Below are 18,476 nucleotides of genomic sequence, written 5' to 3' on the forward strand. Positions count from 1 at the left end.
AATTCTTAAAATTGATTATTGATTATTCCAAAAATTAATTTTATTTTAAATTTTATATTTTGTTGTCAGTGATATGAGTGATGCATTTACCACTTGTTTATCACCATATACATGAAATTCCTTTGATATTATGTGTTATCAAACAGATAACAACCACTTAGGTTTTCACTATTTTACTTAGTAGTGAGATACTTTTTAAATGCTGGAAGAAATGTGAAATTTGATCAAAATGATCTCAATTTTCAATTACTAAGGTTTGACAGGTTTTATAATGTATTAATGGCTCTATATTTCTCCATATTCAATCTTATAATTTATTGTAATCAGTGTACAATATTATGACAGGCAGTATTGCAGTTCGGTTAATGATTTGAGGATAATTAGCTAGTGAGAACTCCACAGAAGATGGTCTCTTGTTATCAAGTCACCCTTTATTTACACATTGGAGAGTCCTTGACAATGACCCAGCTCCCTCAGAGCCAGCTGTCAGAGTAAACAGTAAGTCTGACAGTCCTGTTCTTATCTGTCTGCCAAGACTCCCTGATTGGCCCAGATTAACAGCCCCAGTCAGGGAACTCTTATTCTCCAATGTCCTCATCACAATCATGACACTCTGTATGGTAAAAATAAAATTTACATGACAATGTTTTGTTCAAAATGCTAAATATAGAATTCAGAAAGAACTACTAAATTGTTTTACCCTCTGTCTGGTTTCACTGATTATATTCACCTCTGATTTAATTATCTATTTTAATGGCTTCTGCAAACACAGGCATTATGCAAAAAGTGGGCAAATTCATTCCCTCCTTCACATCCAGATTTTACGAATACTTTTGGTAATCCAAATAGTGACTTTTCAAGCAGCACATCAGGGAGCTTTGCAGAGCTGCCCTTTTCCCCATTGCTATATAATTGATTAGATTAGATTTTTTTTGATTAGATTAGACTTACAGTGTGGAAACAGGCCCTTCGGCCCAACAAGTCCACACCGACCTGCCGAAGCGAAACCCACCCATACCCCTACATTTACCCCTTACCTAACACTACGGGTAATTTAGCATGGCCAATTCACCTGACCCGCACATCTTTGGACTGTGGGAGGAAACCGGAGCACCCGGAGGAAACCCACGCAGACACGGGGAGAACGTGCAAACTCCACACAGTCAGTCACCTGAGTCGGGAATTGAACCCGGGTCTCAGGTGCTGTGAGGCAGCAGTGCTAACCACTGTGCCACCGTGCCGCCCACAAACCGTGTTATTAAAATGCATCAGAATTTCTCCTGCTGTTTGGCACAGTTAATGGCACTTTGAGTAAATATTCTTTGAATTTATAAAGCCAGGCAGATATTTACCAGCTAATTTGACTAGGTTCACCTAAAATCAAAGAATTGTCTGTCTGTAAGGCATTATAATTCCTGATAAATTTAAGATTTAGACCAATAGAACTAACAGTGGAAAAATTGAGGGTAATTTAAGCCCTTCTGTGATAGACCTGCACTATCCATCACCCACCAACAGTGGCAGAATTTTGCTATAAAGACAGAAGCTCTGAATTTCCTTAGGTTTTATGTGACTGTATCACGAAACTTTTGCCAGGAGTGTAATGAAAACCCCATTTACGTGTAATTAGTGTTCCCAACACACTTCAAGCAAAGTTCCAACACTGCAATAGAACATTTCAAAATGGCTAGAGTGAATGTAAAGTTGCATTACCATAAATTTTAGATGTTCAGACAACAATTGCAACTTGAATACCCAAGGCTGGCCCATTGGGTTTCTCATGGCTGAGGTCACAAGTTCCCAATGCGATCACTTTCCACCCCAAGCTTTGCCTTCCCACCCCCGGAATAGTTTTCCTACTGGAACTAACAGCAAAAACCCAGTAAAGTCAGGCCTTAGTTGTTTTCCAACCAGAATAGTGAAATAGCCAAGGAACATCCATCTCGGTTTAATCAGTCTGTGTAGTGGACACTTGGATCTCAGCAGTGTAGAAGCAGACCATTCAGCCCATTGAGTCTACACTGACCCTCCGAAGAGCATCCCATCCAGACCCACGCCCCACTCTATCCCTGTAACACTGCATTTCCCATGGCTAGCCTGCATATCCCTGGGTGCTATGTACGATTTAGCATGGCCAATCTATCTAACCTGGACGTCTTTGGACTGTGAAAGTAAACTGGAACATATGAAAGAAACCCACAGAGACACGTGGAAAATGTGCAAACTGCACGCAGTCGCCCCAGGCTGGAATCGAACCCGGGTCCCTTCTGCTGTGAGGCAGCAGTACTAACCACTGAGGCACTGTGCACCCATTCTGAAGAATATACCACTTGTGGTTCGATTCAGGCTTTATAGTTTTGTAGATATTTGTCTCCAATTGTGTGTTGTCTTATCTGTTAATAAATCCCTCACTCTTAGTGGAGCATTCGCAGTGTGATGGCTGCCGTGTTTTGGTCCAGCCAGGAGGGTATGAAAGACATCCCAGTGCCCAGAGCTTCTTCAGTACTTAAGTGAGTATATTCAGTAAGTAGCTAAATAAGGACGTCACATGCTCATGAATCATTGTTACCCTGACTCAAATTAATCTTAGGCTACTATAATAATGATCAACATCAAGAATCAGGATTACTCAGGACATCTATTCTTGACATCGAATGGAGTGGCGCTGGAAAAGCAAAGCAGGTCAGGCAAGTCCAGGAGTAGGAGAATCGACATTTCGGGCACAAGCCCTTCATCAACACTCCTGATGATGGGCTAATTCGCGAAATGTCAATTCTCCTGCTCCTCGGACTCTGATCTCCAGCATCTGCAGTCCTCACTTTCTCCTAGCATCTATTCTTGACCACATTCCAATGATCAGTGTGAATAAACATCAGATGTGGACAGAATCAATTCTGATTGCAGGTGTATCGCAATGAACATAAATAAAAAAGTTTCTACTGATTGGAATGATAATAGTCAATCAATGTCTTACCAATTACTTTACAATAGGGTTTGTGGAAACCACTAGAGGATAATAGGTTTGAGAATGAGACCTAGACGTTTGTGCATTCCCTTTGGTAGTTTGCTGGTGTGTGAAATTTAATTGGATGGGAGGGTGATGCATAGGGACCCTACTACCCTCCTGCTTCACCCAGTTAAGTATAGGTGCAAAGATCTGGGTATGGTCTTCATTTCCTGCTATAAAACATAGGGCTTAAGTGGAAAATTAGTGCCAGTTCAAGGACCTTGTCTCACTGTATATTGTATTAACCTTTCAGCCAATGGCAGGTTTGATACACAGACATTGTTCGCTGGCTGCCATGGCATGCCCCTTATTCAAAGGCACTCAGTGCCTGATCAAGTGACCTGGCATTGAGAAGGCAGGACCAGTTGAGAGTGAACCTCAGTCCTTGCTGCCAACCTCTCTAACGATCGATTTTCTCCCCTTGGCTCCTACCTAACCACAACTCAACGTGGAAGCCTCCACAACCTGACACCTAGGGTGATATCATACTGGCAGCAGCTACCATCTCACACCGATGCTCTTGTGTATGGACGAGCTTCTAGCTACTGATTGGAAGATAGCTCTTGTATGGTGGGATGTCCTATCTCGGGGTGCTGGGTCCTAGGGAAAGGCTTGCTATTGGCCTGGCAAGTGTCTGACTAGCATAAGCTTCTGTGCCATCATCTCCACAAGATTCTGCCACATAGATCCCATGTGATCTGTTCTTTAGATAATGTCACACCTCAGAACACTTTGTGTGGTGATTGTAATGAGGTCAGCCAGATGGACCTTATAGAATATGAGTTCTCTGACTAGGGCTGTTAATCTGGTCCAATCAGGGAGCCTAGGCTGACAGATATAAACAGGAGTGTCACACTCTGTTCACTCAAGGAGCTAGCTCTGAGCTAGTTGTCACGTATCACGTACTATGCACATGTAAATAAAGAGTGAGCTGGTGATGGAAAAACGGGCCTCTGTGGAGTTATTTCAACTGTAATGAGAGAAAAAAAATGCTCCTAAAGAAACTTGCTTGCAACAGTTGTCCTTGGGTTGGGTAAGCGATGCTGGCACAATGCTGTTATTTGGGAAGTTTGAGTCGTTCAATCCTGCCGTTGAAGACTGGGCCCAGTATGTGAAAAGAATGCATTGCTTTTTCCAGGGCAAATGACATTGGGGCAGATGAAAAGCAACAAATAATTCTCCTGACAGCTTTTCAGTTATTAGGAGCTTTCTGTTTCCTGAAGCACTAGATATGAAAACCTTTCAAGAGTTGACTAGTTCAGGAATATTATGATACCAAACCTCCTTTAATTCTAAGACCCTATCAGTTTTACTTGGCAGTTCAAGAACCAAGGGAATCTGTGTTAGGATTTTGATGAAGTTAAGGTGACTGGCAGAAACATGTGACTTTGATTTAACCCTTAATGAAAATCTGAGCAAGCTGAAAATTTTGTATGTGGAATTAATGAGGTAACCAGACAAAAGCACCTACTAGCTAAAGCCCAACTGGACTTCAACTAGATACTACAACTGCCTTTATCATGCAAAATGCGGAAAGTGGAACATATGAGTTACAGAGTGTTCCGTTGGAGGTGGATCCTCTCGTCAGTCTCACTGAGCTTGGGGAACACCACTTGAGTAATGGCAATTATATATTCTCACTCAGGACATACCTGAACAGACCTACTCTAGGTCAGCTGACAGCACAACACCTAAACAATGCCAACTCTCAGTAAAACGGTTACCATTTTCTTCAGGATCTGGACTGACAAGCCATTGTAGTTGCTGCTGATATGCAGATTTGAGGCAGCAAAAGAATCTCACTAGGTCTAAATTAAGTAAGAACTCATAGGCTGATATCCAGGAGATTGCATACTCCAAATCTGGCTTGGAACAGTTAAATTGCTCAGCAATATCCAAATCAGAACCAATCAAAATAAACATCTGGCTAAATGGTCACCCAGTTCTAATGGAGGTTGATACTGGCACAACTGTATTAGTGATTGCAGAACCAGTCATTAACAAAATTTGCGCTGGACTCCAACTTTTGAGTTTGTGTAGACCTTGGCTAGACTGAGAATCTATACTGGGGAACCTTTACATATTAAGGGGACAACTTAATTCCTGTCTTGTATGAGAAGCAGCTAGCTCAGTTACCACTGATTGTGGTAAAAGTTTTGGGCCAAAGCCTGATGGGGTGAAATTGGTTGAGGAATATTCACCTTAATTGGCTCTATATTTTTTGATTAGAAAATGGCTGCTTGAGTGAAGTCCCAATTAAATACCCAGATGCTTGTCAGGAAGGTCTAGGGACTATCCAGACCACCTCACTTGTTGACCAGGGAACAATTCCATGAATCTGCAAGGCCTGCCCAGTGCCATTTGCCTTACATACAAAGGTAGAGGCAGAAATCAAAAGGCTAGAAAGCGAAGGAATCATCAAACCAGGACAGTCTGTGGAATTGGCAGCATCAGTTGTACCAATTGTGAGCCCAATGGGTCAGTTTGCCTTCATGGAGATCTTAAGCAAATGGCAAACTGTTTTTTGTAGCTGAACAAATACCTAATCCCTCACACTGAGGACTCATACACAAAACTGGCAAAGTGGTGTCCTTCACGAAGCTGGATATGAGCCATGCATATCTGCAGTTGTGGTTAGGTGAGGATTTCCCGAAGTATGCTACAATTAATACTGATAAGGGTTGGTACCAATGTACAAGAATGCTGTTTTTCAGTGGACAATGGAGAACATTTTACATGGACTATCCCAGGTCGCCATTTATTTGGATGATGTGCTAATATCAGGTAAGACCACAAAGAGCACTTGGAGGACTTGGTCAAAATCCTTAGATGTTTCTCCAAAGTGGGCATATGCTTTATAAGGGAGGAATTTCTGTTCCAGACGTTCAAGTGACATACTTGGGCTATGCAGTCAACTAGCTGAAAATGTGTTGCTGGTTAAAGCACAGCAGATTAGGCAGCATCCAAGGAATAGAAAATTCGACGTTTCGGGCATAAGCCCTTCATCAGTAATGCAGTCAACTAGACTGGATTACACCTGTTGGACGATCAAGTGAGGGTGATAAACAGTGCCCCAGCTTTCATGTCTGAACGAGGAGCTTATATCTTTCCTTGGATTGGTGAATTATTATGGAAAGTTCATATGTAACCTCACCTACATGCTGACACCCTTACATCTGCTATTGAAAAAGGAGAAAATGAGGATATCAGATGCTGGAAAGTCAGAGTTGAGAAGTGTAGCGCTGGAAAAAGCACAACAGGTCAAGCAGCATCTGAGAATCAGGAGAGTCAATGTTTTAGGCATAAGCCCTTCATCAGGAATATGGAGGGGAAAGGGGACTGAGAGATAAATTGGGGTGGGGTGGGGGGAAGGTAGGTAGGATGGCAATAGATGGATGCTGGTAGGAGGTGATTATGATAGGTTGGTGGAGAGGGTGGAGCAGAGAGGTGGGAAGGAAGATGGACAGGTTGGTCAGATTGAGATGGTGGTGCTGAGTTGGAATGTTGGATCTGGATTGAGATTGGGGGTGCAGCTATTTGGAAAATGGTGAAGTCGATGTTGATGCCATGTAGTTGTAGGGTCCCGAGGTGGAAATAGGGTCAGCTTTGGAATAGTCTCCTAGCCAAGATATAGCCTTTAGGGAAGAGAAGAAGCAGCTATCATCATCTAAGGTGTGGGCACACAACGATCCCAAGAATCAGGATTGTTTGGCTGATGAGGAATGCAGTTAGGCTCACATAGAGATGGAATGTTTGGTGGTTACCTTTGGTGTGAGAAAGTTTCACCAATACCTCTTTATGGATGTGAATTTGACACAGTGATAAACCACAATCCTCTGCAACGGCTACTCAGAGGACAAAGCTGTGCTGTGAATAACCTCAGGACAAATTCAGCAGTGGGCTCTCATTCTAAATGTGTAGATTGAAACAACATAACAATAATATGCGTTCATCACCTCAAAGAAAAGAGAAAAAGCATTATATAACTGTATAAGACAAGTTGGAAAGATTTTCTCATGAAAAAGATAAATTCAATCCTTTTTCCCAGCAATATTTTTACAAACACTCAACCCCAGTGAAGTACATTCCTACCTTTACTCTTTAATTTTTTACTCATTTCATGATGTTGCAAATGTTTCCTTTAGGCAACTTTCTGCAGATTCACTGGATTTTATTCCCTCCATCTCTGCTTGAGATACATAGACAGTCTGACACACCTACTTTTCTCGAACTCTGAGGCTGTTAAAACAGCTTAAGACTTGTTTCTATCTTGAAACTGCTCCCTGCTGTTTTGCTCCGTTCTGAGCTGAACCTATTTCTGAAATCTGGTTTCTATTTCTGTAGATTGTAAACACTTAATTTAGTGAACATCACAGCAAATATCTAACTAGCAGCTTGTCCAGTGATTTAGCTTAATGCACAATTTCTTAGAAATACTGTCTGACTCATTGCTAAATAAAGAGTTTCTGATCCTTCAAAGAGAATCAATAACCTTCACAGAACTGAAAATCAAAAATCCATTACTTCCACGTCATAACCAAGCTCCAAATAATGATAATGGCATAATATCATGTGAAAGATTAATTGTGGGCTTAATTGGTTATGCAGACCTGTTGGATCTTGAAGAATCTTTAACATAGAACAATGATCTATGGACTTATAATCACAAACCACACCACCTCCCAACTCCTCCCCACCCCAAAGAAAAACACTTGCCACCACCATCCCTTGCCCCAGCTCCTGTGGCTCTTGTGCAGAAGGTCGGATTTAAGGTCAAGTCTTTCTCCACGGGATGAGAAAAAAAGGCACCATCAAAAGGACAATTATTTCAGGCTGGAAAAAGGCATCCTTTAGCAACTGGCCATAGACAATCCTGACAGAAGAATTTGCTGTGAATGATGCAGGTAGAACAAATGAGAAAAGCATATTGTCATTATTTTGAATTCTATTTTACATATCTATTATCATCAAGAGGCAGACCTTTTCATGCAACGTATTTAATATTTATGGATTTTTTTTTCTATTTTCTAGGTCAATCCATCATTTCAGTTCTTTGAGATTTGGTTTGTTTCTTGCTATCTTGGTACTGACACAAATTTATTTTTTCTTTTCAGTACGTTAAAGCCTTTTGCAATGAATCATGGACCAGGCGATTTGGAACAGCCATTGAGACCAAATCGCTGACACTTCTCTGGTCAATAATTGTTTCCATTTGTGCCATTGGTGGTCTGGTTGGTGCATTTATTGTCACCCCGTTTGTGAAACACTTGGGCAGGTATGTTCCTACAAAGAAGAACTAAAACTGATGATTCTTAATGCTTGTTTATTTGTTACAAGTTTGTGGTATTTATTGTAACAGCCTGGATATTGCAGCTGGAGAATGAAAACATTGCTGCCATTCACTATCATCACGACATACAACTGATGATAACTCTGGGAATCCACGGGTGACAGTTTGACACTAAAATCCCGAACCTGCTGCCTGTGTGACCATGCTTCTTCAAAGGGTGGGCTGTGTGCAGTTTTTGCAGATTGGATAATTAGAAATCACTGATATTTTCTGATCTTTAATGGTACTGTGTCCTCACTGTAAATAACAATGAAACCATTTAGCCATGTGGAATAAAGGGGACTAAGTGCTTAATGTTAAATTCAGTCGTAATTGCTACTGAACAAGCTGATGTAAAACAGATGTTAAGGTCAAGGTCATAATTATTCTTTTTTTAAATATCATGAGGGATATGAACAGGATGAATAGCCAAGGACTCTTTCCCAGGGTAGGGGAGTCCAAAACAAGAGGACGTAGGTTTAAGGTGACGGGGAAAGATATAAAAGGGACCTAAGGGGCAACCTTTTCATGCAGAGGATGGTGTGTGTATGGAATGAGCTGCCTGATGTGGTAGTGCAGGCTGGTACAATGACAACATTTAAAAGACATGAGTACATGAATAGGAAGGATTTAGGGGAATATGGGCCAAATGTAGGCTATGGGATTAGATTAATGTAGGTTATCTGGTCAATGTGGACGAGTTGGACTGAAGGGTTTATTTTTGTAAAACTCTATGACATTATAAGGGAGTGAATACATTAGGTTGCACGTCAATTGGCAAGAGAACTCACTCAATTGCCCACAAAATAGTTTAGTAAGAGCTGACAGATGACAGGGTGAGTATCTCCCATCCCACCTTCACTTCCCCAACCCCAATCACCATCACAGACCTTGACTCTGGATAGCCAGGTTGCCCAAAGCTGTTGGCTAATCAGATGGCCCACCACTTCATTCTGGGACACCAACGGATCTATTTAAAGTCATACAGATGTACAGCACAGTCCAACTTGTCCATGCCAACCAGATATCCCAACCCCATCTGCCAGAACCTGGCCCTATCCCTCCAAATCCTTCCTATTCATATACCCATCCAAATGCCTTTTAAATGTTGCAATTGGCATATTATTTTCATCTTTTAATAGCACAAAATTTGAGATTTGCTGACAAAAGATACATTCTGTCACAGCTTTTTATCTTGCACTCATCAGAACATTCACACAAATACCGACGTAAAGCAGAAGAAACATTTTATACTGTATCAGAAACAAGTGAAGCATATTTTTATGGTGAGAGGAGGAAGATTTACAAAAGAAATGGGGATAATTTTATTTTTACACAGTGTGGTTCCTGGGTGAAAGGAACTTCCAGAGGAAGTGGTGAATGTGGGCATGGTACTGTGTCCTCACTGTAAATGGATGGCACAGTGGCTCAGTGGTTAGCACTGCCGCCTCACAGCGCCAGGTACCCGGGTTCAATTCCTGCCTCAGGTAACTGTCTGTGTGGAGTTTGCACATTCTCCCTGTATCTGTGTGGGCACCCTCTGGGTGCTCCGGTTTCCTCCCACAGTCCAAAGATGTGCAGGTTAGGTGAATTGACCATGCTAAATTGCCCGTAGTGTTTGGTGAAGGGGTAAAAGGAGGGGAATGGGTCTGGGTGGGTTGCTCTTTGGAGGGTCAGTGTGGACTTGTTGGGCCAAAGGGCCTGTTTCCACACTGTAAGTAATCTAATCTGAATACAATGAAAGCATTTAGCCATGCAGAATAAAGGGGACGAAGTGCTTAATGTTGAATTAAATTGTTATTTCTGCTGAACAAGCTGATGTAAAACAGATGTAAAGATCATGGCCATATTTAACTTGTTTCCTTTTCTAAATATCATTAGAAAAGTACATGAACAATAAAGGTTCGGAGGGATATAGGCCTAATTGTTTGTTAAGTATCTCGTCTGTTAGAGTAACCATGTTGGTTTCAGTTCTTTCATATGTAAATTGCAGAACTTTTTAAAACGTTACATTGTCAAGTGAACTTTAACAATTGGAGTCATGTTGGCCCAGATAATATATTGAAGGTGCGGGTTTCCCTGTGTGAGACTGTCTGTGCCACAATGCTCAGACTGACTCTAATCTAAAAAACAGATTCACAGAATCTTACGTGGATTCATGCAGTTTTTGAGCAAAGTAAAATGTAATTCTGCAAGTACAGATTCACCCACAAACTTATGTGTGCGTGTGTGTGTTGGGGAGGGGGAGAAGTTATGGGTGTCTGTGAGAGAGTGTGTGTATGTGTGTGAGTGTAAAGGGGTATAAGTCTGTGAGAGCATGCGTCTGTGAGTGTGGGAGTGTATGAGAGAGGGTCTGCGTGAGTGTGTATGTCAGTGGGAATGTGTGTGTGTGTGTGTGTGTGTGTGTGTGTGTGTGTGTGTGTGTGTGTGTGTGTATACGTGTATGCGTGTAGGAGTGTGTGTGTAGAGTCCCGGAGTCATGGAGATATATAGCATGAAAACAGACCCTTCGGTCCATCCCGTCCATGCCTACCGGATATCCCAACACAATCTAGTCCCAACTGCCAGCACCCAGCCCATATCCCTCCAAACCCTTCCTATTCCTATACCCATCAAAATGCCTCTTAAATGTTGCAATTGTACCAGCTTCCACCACATCGTCTGGCAGCTTATGCCATACCCATACCACTCTCTGTGTGAAAATGTTGCACCTTAGGTCTCTTTTATATCATTCCCCTCTCACCCTAAACATATGCCCTCTAGTTCTGGACTCCCTGACCCCAGGGAAAAGACTTTGCCTTTTTACCCTATCCATGCCCCTTATAATTTTGTAAACCTCTATAAGGTCACACCTCAGCCTCTGATGCACCAGGGAAAACAGCCCCATCCTCTTCAGCATCTCCCTACAGCTCAAATCCTCCAACCCTGGCAACATCCTTGTAAATCGTTTCTGAATCCTTTCAAGTTTCACAACATCTTTCCGATAGGAAGGAGACCATAATTGCACACAATATTACAACAGTGGCCTAACCAATGTCTGTACAGTTGCAACATGACCTCCCAACTCCTGTACTCAATACTCTGACCAGTTAAAGAAAGCATACTAAATGCCTTCTTCACTATTCTATCTATTCGCGACTTCACTTTCAAGGAGGTATGAAACTGCAATCCAAGATCTCTTTGTTCAGCAACACTCTCCATTACTTGTATAAGTCCTGATAAGATTTGCTTTCCCAAAATGCAGCACCTCGCATTTATCTGAATTAAACTCCATCTGCCACTTCTCAGCTCATTGGCCCATCTGGCCCAGATCCTATTGTAATCTGAGGTAACCCTCTTCACTGTCCACTACACCTCCAATTTTGGTGTCACCTGCAAACTTACTAACTGTATCACTTATGCACGCATCCAAATCATTTATGTAAATGACAAAAAGTAGAGGACCCAGCACCGATCCTTGTGGCATTCCACTGGTCACAGGCCTCCAGTCGGAAAAACAACCCTCCACCACCACCCTCTGTCTTCTATCTTTGAGCCAGTTCTGTATCCCAATGGCTAGTTTTCCCTATATTCCATGAGATGTAACCTTGCTAATCAGTCTCCCATGGGTAACCTTGTCAAACGCCTTACTGAAGTCCATATAGATCACATCTATCGCTCTGCCCTTATCAATTCTCTTTGTTACTGCTTCAAAAAATTCAATCAAGTTTGTGAGACATGATTTCCAATGCACAAAGCCATGTTGACTATCCCTAATCAGTCCTTGCCTTTCCAAATACATGTACATCCTGTCCCTCAGGATTCCCTCCAACAACTTACCCACCACCGAGGTCAGGCTCACCGGTCTATAGTTCCCTGGCTTGTCCTGACCGCCCTTCTCAAACAGTGGCACTACATTTGCCAACTTCCAGTCTTCCGGCACCTCACCTGTGACTATCGATGATACAAATAGCAAGAGGCCCAGTAATCACTTTTCTAGCTTCCCACAGAGTTCTTGGGTACACCTGATCAGGTTCTGGGAATGTATTCACCTTTACCCATTTCAAGACTTCCAGCACTTCTCCTCTGTAATCTGGACATTTTGCAAGATGTCACCATCTATTTCCCTACAGTCTATATCTTCCATATCCTTTTCCACAGTAAACACTGATGCAAAATACTCATTTAGTATCTTCCCCTTTTTCTGTGGCTCCACACAAAGGCCGCCTTGCTGATCTTTGAAGGGCTCTATTCTCTCCCTGGTTACCCTTTTGTCCTTAATGTATTTATAAAAACCCTTTGGATTCTCCTTAATTCTATTTGCCAAAGCTATCTCATGTCCCCTTTTTGCCCTCCTGATTTCCCTCTTAGGAATATTCCTACTTCCTTTTTACTCTTCTAAGGATTCACTCGATCTATCCTGTCTATACCTTCCATATGCTTCCTTCTTTTTCTTAACCAAACCCTCAATTTTTTTAGTCATCCAGCCTTCCCTCAACCTACCAGCCTTTTCTGGATTCTCGTTATCTCATTTCTGCAGGCTTCCCATTTTTCAGCCGTCCCTTTACCTGTGAACATCTGCCCACAATCAGCTTGTGAAAATTGGCCTTTCTCCAATTTAGAACTTCAACTTTTAGATCTGGCCTATCCTTTTCCATCACTGTTTTAAATCTAATAGAATTATGGTCACTGGCCCAAAGTGCTTCCCCACTGACAACTCAGTCACCTGCCCTGCCTTATTTCCCAACAGTAGGTCAGGTTTTGCACCTTCTCTAGTGGGTACATCCACATAGTGAATCAGAAAATTGTCTTGTCCACACTTAACAAATTCGTCTCCATCTAAACCTTTAACACTATGGCAGTCCCAGTCTATGTTCAGAAAGTTAAAATCCCCTCCCATAACCACCCTATTATTCTTACACATAACTGAGATCTCCTTACAAGTTTTTCTCAATTTCCCTCTGACTATTAGGGGGTCTATAATACAATACAATCCAATAAGATGATCATCCCTTTCTTATTTCTCAGTTCCACCAAAATAACTTCCCTGGATGTATTTCCAGGAATATACTCCCTCAGTACAGCTGTAATGCTATCTTTATCAAAAATACCACTTCCCCTCCTCTTTTGCCTACCTTTCTATCCTTCCTGCCAGTCCTGCCCATCCCTGAGCCATGTTTCTGTAATTGCTATGATATCCCAGTCTCATGTTGCCTGAGTTCATCTGCCTTCCCTCTAAGGCCCCTTGCATTGAAATAACTGCAGATTGATTTATTAGTCCTACCTTTTCCCTGCCTGCCCTGACTGTTTGACTCACTTCTGTTCTCAACTGTACCAGTCTCAGATCGATCTCTTTCTTCACTATCTCCCTGGGTCCCACCTCCCCCCCCCCCCCCCCACCTTACTAGTTTAAATCCTCCAGAGCAGCTCCAGCAAATCTCCCTGCCAGTATATTAGCCCCCTTCCAATTTAAGTACAATCTGTCCTTCTTGTACAGGTCACTTCTACCCCAAAAGAGATTCCAATGATCCAAAAATGTGAATCTTCTCTCATACACAAGCTCCTCAGCCATGCATTCATCTGCTCTATCCTCCTATTCCTGCCCTCACTAGCTCATAGCACTGGGAGTAATCGAGATATTACTACCCTTGAGGACCTCCTTTTTAAGTTTCTACCTAACTTTCTGTAATCTCACTTCAGAATCTCAACCTTTTCTCTTCCTATATCGTTGGTTCCAATATGGACAATGACCTCTTGCTGGCCCCTCTCCCCCGTGAGAACATTCTGCACCCTCTCTGAGACATCCTTGATCCTGGCACCAGGGAAACAACACACCATTCTGCTTTTTCGTTTCTGGCAACATAAACGTCTGTCTGTCCCTCGGACTTCAGAATCCCCTAACACAATTGATCTCTTGAAAGCCAACATACCCCTCATTGCATTAAAGCCAGTCTCAATACCAGAAACGTGGCTGTTCATGCTACACCCCCCTGCGAATCTATCACCCCCTCCATTTTCCAAAGCAGCATACCTGTTTGAAATGGTTATATCCACAAAAGATTCCTGTCTTCGGTGCCGACCTCTCTTACCTTTCCTGGAGTTAACCCATCTATGTGACTGTATCTGAGACTTTCCCCTCTTCCTATAACTGCCATCCATCACATACTGTTGCTGTTGCAAATTCCCCATTGCTTCTAACCGTCTCTCCAATTGATCCATTTGCATCCAACAGCATATATGGCAGATATAATCTGCAGTAACCCTTAAACTCTCTTTAAACTCCCACATCTGACAAAAAGTACATATCACTGTACTAAAGGCCATTTTTGCTCCTTCACAACCTACAAACCCAGAAAATAACACCGTCGTATTCCTCTACAAAACACTGCTCCAGGCTAAATTAATAGTTATGGCTTATATTTTAAGTTTAATCAAGAGACATACCTCCAAAAACATATAAACATGAAAAAACCCACTCTACTCACTACTGCAGCCTTTTCTGTTGGAGTGTGTGTGTGTGTGTGTGTGTGTGTGTGTGTGTGTGTGTGTGTGTGTGTGTGTGTGTGTGTGTGTGTGTGTGTGTTTTTGTTTGTATGGGATCACCTGTAGTGTGACATGAACTCAACATCCCCTTTGAGGCCATCCTAATGGGTACTGAACTTGGCTATCAGTCTCTGCTTGGAAAGTGCTACTGCCATGAAGAACACATCAGTTAAATGATGAGTACCAAGATTGTTTAAATTTAAACTAAACAGATTAGTCAAGGCAATGATCCAGAGAATGGCTGTTGCTTCTACTGTGAAATTGGAGCAGGCGCAGCGTACGTATATGTTCTGTCTGCAAGTGTGCCACACTCTGAAGATGGCTGTTAGTGTAATGTTCAATACATTCAGCACTATTTGGCGAATGTCCAATTGTCGAATCATATCTTATGTTGGAGACTGAGTTTTGCATTCAACAAGTACAGGCTGGATGGTTACAGTCAGGACCTTACTGAAGCAACATGTCAGTCTTTGAGATGTATGGTCTACCTATCCAGGCAATATGATATGCTTGCCTTCAGCGGATGGGGTATTGAGTGTAAGAGCTGACAGGTCATGTTAAAATTGTACAGGACATTGATTCGACTGCTTTTAGAATACTGTGAACAGTTCTGATCGCCACGTCACCAAAAGGATGTGGATGTTTTGGAGAGGGTGCAGAGAAAGTTTACGAGGATGTTGCCTGGTTTGGAAGGTACTAGTTATGAAGAGGGGTTGAGCAGGTTAGGATTGTTTTCATTAGAAAAAAGGAGATTGAGGGGGGGACATGATTGAGGTATACAAAATCATGAAGGGGTATAGATAGGTTCGATAGAGATAAGCATTTTCCCAGGGCAAAGGATTTAATAATGAGAGGTCATGCGTTCAAGGTGAGAGGTTAAATGTTTAGATTAGACTTACAGTGTGGAAACAGGCCCTTTGGCCCAACAAGTCCACACCGACCCGCCGAAGCGCAACCCACCCATACATTTACCCCTTACCTAACACTACGGGCAACTTAGCTTGGCCAATTCACCTGACCCGCACATCTTTGTGACTGTGGGAGGAAACCGGAGCACCCGGAGGAAACCCACGCAGACACGGGGAGAACGTGCAAACTCCACACAGTCAGTCGCCTGAGTCGGGAATTGAACCCGGGTCTACAGGCGCTGTGAGGCAGCAGTGCTAACCACTGTGTCACCGTGCCGCCCACGGTGATGGGGATACACACGGCAAGTACTTTGCACAGAGTGTGACTGGAACACATTGCCAGCAGAGGTATTGGAGACAGGCATGGTAGATTCATTTAAGATGTGTCTGGACAAATGCATGAGTAGGTGGGGAGTAGAGGGACACAGATGCTTAGGAATTGGGCGATAGGTTTAGGCAGTGCATTTTGATCGGCTCAGTCTTGGAGGTCTGAAGGGCCTTTAAATTTCTTTGTTCTTTGTTAACTATGGTTTCTCTCCACAGAGTAAAAAGTGAGGTCTGCAGATGCTGGAGATCAGAGCTGAAAATGTGTTGCTGGTTAAAGCACAGCAGGTTAGGCAGCATCCAAGGAACAGGAAATTCGACGTTTCGGGCCAGAGCCCTTCATCAGGAATGAGGAGAATGTGCCAGGCAGGCTAAGATAAAAGGTAGGGAGGAGAGACTTGGGGCAGGGGCGATGGAGATGTGATAGGTGGAAGGAGGTCAAGGTGAGGGTGATAGGCTGGAGTGGGGTGGGGGCGGAGAGGTCAGGAAGAAGATTGCAGGTTAGGAGGGCGGTGCTGAGTTGAGAGAACCGACTGAGACAAGGTGGGGGGAGGGGAAATGAGGAAACTGGAGAAATCTGAGTTCATTCCTTGTGGTTGGAGGGTTCCCAGGCGGAAGATGAGGCGCTCCTCCTCCAGCCATCGTGTTGTTACACCCAGGGAGGGTTGGAGTCAGTGTCACTGATGGGTAAAAGCACAGGATCCACAATTGTTGGATGCGACAATATGGCAGCTACAACTGCATAAAATAACCACTTGCAAAGTGCAGTTACATTTAATCTGCAACCATTTCATGGACCATTTGCTGGACATGCAGCATGAAGATACTTAAGGGTCAGAAGCTGATTTGCGATGTGCCAGTGGTGATTGTAAGTTGAACTTGGGAATTTCAATGTGGAAGTTTCATCAGTAACAACATTGCTTGCTGAAGAGGAACCACCACTTGTCCAAACTTCCAACGGTCCTGTGTGAGCCACACGCCATTGATTTCTCCTCTACCGTTACAATGTTCTGTCCTGAATGCAGAGAGACACGGAGTGTTTGATGAGAGTCCAGAATAGGTAGTGTGTCAGAACACTGCCTTCTCAATGACACTGAGTTACTCTCAGCCTGCTCAGCAGCTTTACTAGGTTGCAGCATATGTTGAGCCTGAAGCTGGATGGATCATGGAGACATGGCCCTGGTTATCAGGGTGCATCGTGTCTCACTGCATGGGGAAGTGTGTCCAGCCTTCAAGGTATGCCATCAATAACTGTTCTGAATTCAAAGAAACCCTTTTGCTCTGTTTCAAATCTAGGTCCTTTCCATTGAGTGTGATGGGTCCTGCTGCTAATGACATGTGGGTCACTTCGGCTGCCTTTCCAAAAAATTGAAGATGGATCCAAAAGGACAGAAGCCGACAACAACCCCTGAAGTGGTAGGAGATCAGCACTGAGGAAGAGGACCACCCAGCTCAGGGAAAGCTCATGATCCCGGGGGCCCTCAGGGGTTAAGTGAGATGCATTGACGTCACTGGCTCGGTTTGTCCTGTGAGACTAAGACAGAACGATGCTGGATACGGCAGTAGGAACCAAGGGCTGCAGGGCTGGGAGCCGCGCCCCACACCCCCCCAACCCACTCCTCCTGCTGGCTGTAAAGGTTACTGCCCACTGAAGTTCCATGCTGCTTGCTCCTTCCAGGGAGTGATGGGTTTACCTGTGTGGGATCACTCAGTCGTGCTCCCACAAATGTATCAGGACAGTGACTGATGTCATCCGTGCAAGATCACACCAAGGGTCATTTGGTTCCCCATTTACGGTTGTCAGATTCAGGAACATGGCTGGGTTCTCCCATGCGGAGGGACCCATTGATGGCATACACATGGTGAGAGGGCAGTATCATAACACTGTGGAAGAAGTTCCATTTCAATAATGACCAGATGATCTTTGATCACTGGTACCACTGCATGGAGGTGTGTGCCTTCTACCCTGGGAGCTGCCATGACTCCTACATCGTGGAGCATTCTCATGTACTGGGTATATTTGTGGCTTGAGATGCCTTACAAAGCTGGTTACTAGGTGACAAGCATGACCCGCTGTGACAGTCTGGACAGAGTGTGCCCTATTATCTTGGCAGCTGCGCTCTCCACTACAGCAGCCAATGAGGTGATTCCCAGATACTGAAGAACTGGGCGAATGGAAAGTGTTTCCCGAGGAGGAGGGTGAGGACACTGGGGAGGAGGAAGCTGTCAATGTCCTTGACAGAGCTCAGTTTGGTCAGGTGCTACATGCCAGACAGAATCTCATTGACAGTCGCTTCTAACAGTTGAATGTTGGGTGCAGCAGATGATCATAGACAGTATAATAATCCTGGGTCATGATGACCTCATTGTCATTGTAGGGGTGAAG

The 18,476-nt window shown here is 43.4% G+C and overlaps 1 protein-coding gene across 1 annotated transcript in view; it reads left to right on the plus strand.

Annotated features, from left to right (window-relative positions):
- Positions 1 to 18,476, plus strand: part of slc2a9l2 (solute carrier family 2 member 9, like 2) — a 390,861-nt gene that overhangs the window by 83,857 nt on the left and 288,528 nt on the right. The window contains exon 3 of the mRNA XM_060829178.1: positions 8,122 to 8,282. Within this exon, the coding sequence (XP_060685161.1) occupies positions 8,122 to 8,282 (161 nt within the window). The remainder of the gene's footprint in view (positions 1 to 8,121; positions 8,283 to 18,476) is intronic.

This window comes from Hemiscyllium ocellatum, chromosome 1 (genome assembly GCF_020745735.1).
Source record: "Hemiscyllium ocellatum isolate sHemOce1 chromosome 1, sHemOce1.pat.X.cur, whole genome shotgun sequence".
Classification (NCBI taxonomy): domain Eukaryota; kingdom Metazoa; phylum Chordata; class Chondrichthyes; order Orectolobiformes; family Hemiscylliidae; genus Hemiscyllium; species Hemiscyllium ocellatum.